Source organism: Psammomys obesus, unplaced genomic scaffold (genome assembly GCF_907164565.1).
Source record: "Psammomys obesus unplaced genomic scaffold, mPsaObe1.curated_primary_1811, whole genome shotgun sequence".
NCBI lineage: Eukaryota > Metazoa > Chordata > Mammalia > Rodentia > Muridae > Psammomys > Psammomys obesus.
The window spans coordinates 17,066,542-17,071,588 of NW_026596085.1; the positions used below are offsets into that span (position 1 = coordinate 17,066,542).

General features: G+C 56.1%; 1 protein-coding gene across 1 annotated transcript in view; it reads left to right on the forward strand.

Moving 5' to 3' along the window:
• Nucleotides 1-458: 458 nt before the first annotated feature.
• The window catches only part of LOC129691060 (cytochrome P450 2D4-like), a 5,789-nt gene continuing 1,200 nt past the window's right edge, over nt 459-5,047 (forward strand). The window contains 8 exon segments of the mRNA XM_055627006.1: nt 459-1,533; nt 2,498-2,669; nt 2,875-3,027; nt 3,100-3,260; nt 3,622-3,798; nt 3,964-4,105; nt 4,312-4,499; nt 4,919-5,045. Of these exon segments, the coding sequence (XP_055482981.1) occupies nt 1,357-1,533; nt 2,498-2,669; nt 2,875-3,027; nt 3,100-3,260; nt 3,622-3,798; nt 3,964-4,105; nt 4,312-4,499; nt 4,919-5,045 (1,297 nt within the window). The 5' untranslated portion in view covers nt 459-1,356.

Sequence of the window (5,047 nt, forward strand, 5' to 3'; positions counted from 1 at the left end):
GGTTACTTACAGGGAGCAGAGATGACTAAAGAGCAGCTGCACCACCCAGAAGTCCACCCAACAACATGGTTCATGTGCTCTTATCCAGTCCTGGGGCGGTGGGGGAGAGGGCACACGGATGGGATAGGACAGACACACAGGACGATAGGCTTACTGTCCAGAAGGAAAAACCCACCAGGCCCCCATCTCAAGCTGCTAGGTTTTTGTGTCAGGTCAGGAGGGTGAGGAAGAAACCAGGAGCCCTCCATCTTTATCCAGTTTTCAGGCTTAGAGGCAGGTGCCTTTACCCACTAAGCCATCTTGCCAGGCCACACCCCTTTCTTGATAAAATAGCTCACCTTAAAGATTTTGTTACAGTTTTTATAAATGTATCGATGCCCCTCATCCCCCCCCCCCCAGTGCTTCTGGTCACATGGAGCCTCTGATTACTAAGGGCTCTACAAGGCTGCTTTAGAAGGGTCTATCCCAGGCTGGAGAGATGGCTCGGTGGTTAAGAGCACTGGTTGGTTGCTCTTCCTAGAGGTCCTGGGTTCAATTCCCAACAACCACATGGTGGCTCACAACCATCTGTCATGGAATCTGATTCCCTCTTCTGGTGTGCATGAAAACAGAGCATTCATATACATTAAATAAATCTTTTTTAAAAGGGGGGGGTATACCCCTGAATGTTCAAATGCTCAGTGGTAAGTGTCCTACTTGGGGAGTATAGGAGGCCGCATGTGTGCCCTAGGGTCAACATGGCATCCATGGAGTAGGCTGCTAGCCAGGGAAACACTGTTAGCCTGGCCTTGACCATCTTCCTGCCCCCAGAGCACCTGATGCGCTGACACCCTCCCTCTCCCCTGGTCCCATAGCCCAGTGGCCGGTAGGGCCGCTCTGACCCTCACTTGCTGCCAGCAAAGTCCTCCAATGAAGCCTCCAGGAAAGCCCTCAAGCTCTAAGTTATGCTGCCTGCAAGCTTCCTCTTGACCAAGTGCCTGGGCAGGGGGCCCATCTGTCATCTGCTCGTGAAGCTCCCAGCACTCAGCCAAGCACAACCAGCACGCCAAGCTCACACAGTTCCCCTGGGTTTCTGTCCCCTTCGCCTGCCTAAGCACCCAAAGACTTAAAGGGCAGGGACCTCTAAGGCTACGATTGCCCCCTGGCCTGCCTTGACCCCTCCTTGCACTCTGCAAGGTCAATGTAGCGGCTTGGCTTAAGGCAAGGGGCAAAGGGCAGCACAGGGTCCTTTACAAGGGACAGGCCAGGCCAGGTGAGTGCCCAGGTTGTGATAATGCTTTTTGTTCCTGGTCCTAGGTGGCTGGCGTGAGGACCGAGAGGTGTTCCTAGAGAAACCCAGAGAGCAACAGGGCAGCCATGAGGGCTGAACTGTGGTCTGTGGCCATATTCATGGCCGTCTTCCTGCTTTTGGTGGACCTGATACATTGGCACCGGCGCCGGACTGCCCGATACCCACCAGGCCCTGCGCCGTGGCCTGTGCTGGGCAACCTGCTGCAGATGGACTTCCAGAACATGCCAGCGGGCTTCCAAAAGGTAAGAGAATTGTTGGAGGGCGGAGAGACCATGCTAACTGCCCATCAGAACACAGTGGGCAGTAGTGAAACCACGTGCTGGACCTGGAGCTGACCCCCGGGATAAAGACGGTTAAGAGGCTTCCCTTGGGGACAGTGGCGCAGACCTGAGGACACCCTGGCCTTTCCAGAGGCTGTTCCAGGAGGTGGGACAGGACCTAACAGCCAGTTTGAGATCCAGTTACCAAGACAGACTATAATGGTTGATGGTGGTCCTGGGGTTGCATTCCAATTCCAGCATGCCTGTCACAGGCTAAAGCAGGCGAGCTATACATTCCAGGCCACCTTAGGCTACATAACGAAACTGTCTCTGAGATGAAGATCTAAGGATGAGCTGTAGCGGGGCACGCTTCCACTCCCAGCACTTGGGAGGCAGATGAAGGCATCTTTCTTTGAGTTCTAGGCCAACCTGGTCTAACTTGCTGAGTTCCAAGCCGGCCCATACTACATAATGACCGTTTCAAAAAACAAACCAAATCTAAAATTTTTAAAGAAAAAAAAAAAAAAAAAGCCAATGTAGAGGTGGAGACCTTTAATCCCAGCATACCAGGGGGAAATGTCTTGAGAATGTGGGAGAGGCCATGATTCGAAACAAGTGTTTCCCTCGGGGAAATTGAAGTGGAGCGAGGTGGAGCGCCTGCTTCCATCCTTTTGCTATTTTCCGATCCTCAGATTCCCTACTCCCATCCGTGAGCCTTAGTTTCCTCGTCTAGACACGGGGGTGCCAGAGGGACCAACAGGCAATGTGTGACACCAGCAAGGTCGTGGTGGAGTGATTGCTAGGAGTCCGGGGTAATTCCCCAGATAACAGCAGGTTTTATCCTCCTTCCGTGGAGCCCCTCCGGCTGTCCCCTGCCAACTCCTATCCAGTGCAGCTAAGCGTGGAATCCGGGCTTGTCGACAATGCTCTAACTTCTTGCCTACAGCTGCGATGTCGCTTTGGGGACCTGTTCAGCCTCCAGCTGGCCTTTGAGCCAGTGGTTGTACTAAATGGGTTGACGGCCCTGCGTGAGGCCCTGGTGAGATTCAGCGAGGACACTGCTGAGCGGCCACCGCTGCATTTCAATGACCAGTTGGGCTTTGGACCACGCTCTCAAGGCAAATGCAGAAAGCGACAGAAGCGGGGAAATGGGGACCGGAGGGGGTTCAGGGACGACAGACAGTTTGGGACCTAATTGGGGTTGGGGGGAGGGACAGGAACAGGGAAAAGACAGCAAAGGCCGACGGCTAAAGGGCGGACAGAGGATCTTATGGTGGTACTAAGCGTGTAGGGCAGGCCTCAGGCCTAGGCGTGCCCCTCCAGGTGTGGTCCTAGCACAGTATGGACCTGCCTGGCGTCAGCAGCGGCGCTTCTCTGTGTCCACCCTGCGTCACTTCGGCCTGGGCAAGAAGTCGCTGGAGCAGTGGGTGACGGAGGAGGCCAGATGCCTCGGTGACGCCTTCGCTCGCTATACTGGTAGGTGATGAATCGGTGGGCACGAGCCGGGGCACAGATCACCAACACCCTGACTGGCCTCTCCACTCCCAGGATGCCCTCTTAGCCCGAACACGCTGCTGGACAAGGCAGTGTGTAATGTGATTGCCTCCCTCCTCTATGCCTGCCGCTTCGAGTACGATGACCCGCGCTTTATCAGGCTGCTGGACTTGCTGAAAGCTACCCTCGAGGAGGAATCCGGGTTCCTACCCATGGTGCGGTGGCCCGGGGGGAGGGTGTCTGTCTCCAGAGGGCTAAACACAGTGGAGCTTCTCAGGGAGGTGACCGACAGGCAGGGGTGACAGGGAGAGGGTGTTCTGGGGGGAGCTAGCCTAGGTAGACTGGGGACAAGTGCTCGGAAAGGGTGAGCGTCCGTGCTACCTGCCCATGTGAAAGACACAGGAGTCTGTGAAATTTCCACAGCGTGATAGCCCTTCTGGAAGGCGAGGGCAAAAAGGAAGGTTAGAGCCTGGGAATTTGGAGGGGCTATCTCACTCGTGAGTCTTCCCTGGAGGAGGCTGGGACCCAAGGCTGTTCCCCCCCAGGCCTCTCCACCGGTTCCTCTGTTGGTCACAGTTCCTGGGTGTGTTCCCGGCGCTCCTGCGCATCCCAGGGATGCTTGGCAAGGTCTTCCCTGGGCAAAAGGCCTTTGTTGCCATGCTGGATGAGCTGCTAAGTGAGCACAAGACAACCTGGGACCCTGCCCAGCCACCCCGGGACCTGACTGATGCCTTCCTGGCTGAGGTGGAGAAGGTGAGGGATGGAGCCAGGGGCTGTGGGCTGAGGTCCTGTGAGCTGTGAGGCCAGATGGGTGAGGTCCTGTGTAAGTGACTCAGCACCTGGGCTGCCCGGGGACAATGAGAGGGGCATTGTGGGGCTTCCTTTCCCCACTGAGCCCACCCTTTCTGCCTGGCCCAGGCCAAGGGGAATCCTGAGAGCAGCTTCAATGATGAGAACCTGCGCATGGTGGTGGCTGACCTGTTCATGGCGGGGATGGTGACCACGTCAACCACACTGTCCTGGGCCCTGCTGCTCATGATCCTGCACCCGGATGTGCAGCGTGAGCCTGCCTGGGGCTGGGAATAAAGAAGAAGGGGGGTAGAGGCACACTCCTTAAGTTTACCTGGGACACTTGTGGCTCCCAGTACTGGCTTGACAAGGATGAAGCCATCTTTCTCCCATGGACTGAGCCCTTAACTTATGTATAGTAGAGGGACAAAGGGCATTCCCCTGGGGCTCCTTCCCTGAGGGGTGCTGTCTCTCCAGGTCGAGTGCAACAGGAGATCGATGAAGTCATCGGGCAGGCGCGGCGTCCAGAGATGGCAGACCAGGCCCACATGCCCTACACCAATGCTGTGGTCCATGAGGTGCAGCGCTTTGGGGATGTCCTCCCACTTGGTGTGCCTCACAGGACGTCTCGAGACATTGAAGTGCTGGGCTTCCTTATCCCCAAGGTAGGCCTGGGGCCCTCCAATGTCCATGGTCACCAGCCAGCTAGTGGCCTGAGCTCCCCAGTCGAGAAGCCTGGAATTGATCAGTTCTGCAGTACCAACTTCCCCTGGGTGGGTACAGGAAGTGGAGCAGCAATAAGTACTGTGTACACCTGACTCCCCAGCTAGAAAGGCAAGCAAGCAAAAATACGGCTGGAGGGGTTCAGCATCCACTACCTACAAAGGCAGGTGACAGCGTGTGTACCTGTGTTGCTTGTCACTTACCCATGTCAGAGCATCACAGAGAGCGCTGAGAAGCCTCTAGGGCTGAGGTTACAGGAAAGGATCCAGTGTGTGAGGTAGAGACTTCGAATGTGATCATGGTGGCCAGGGTCTCCACAGCGCCACCCCAGTCCATGTTCACACCATGTGTCTCCTGCCAGGGGACCACCCTCATCACCAACCTGTCCTCCGTGCTGAAGGACGAGACTGTGTGGGAGAAGCCCCTCCAGTTCCATCCTGAACACTTCCTGGATGCCCAGGGCCACTTTGTGAAGCATGAGGCCTTCATG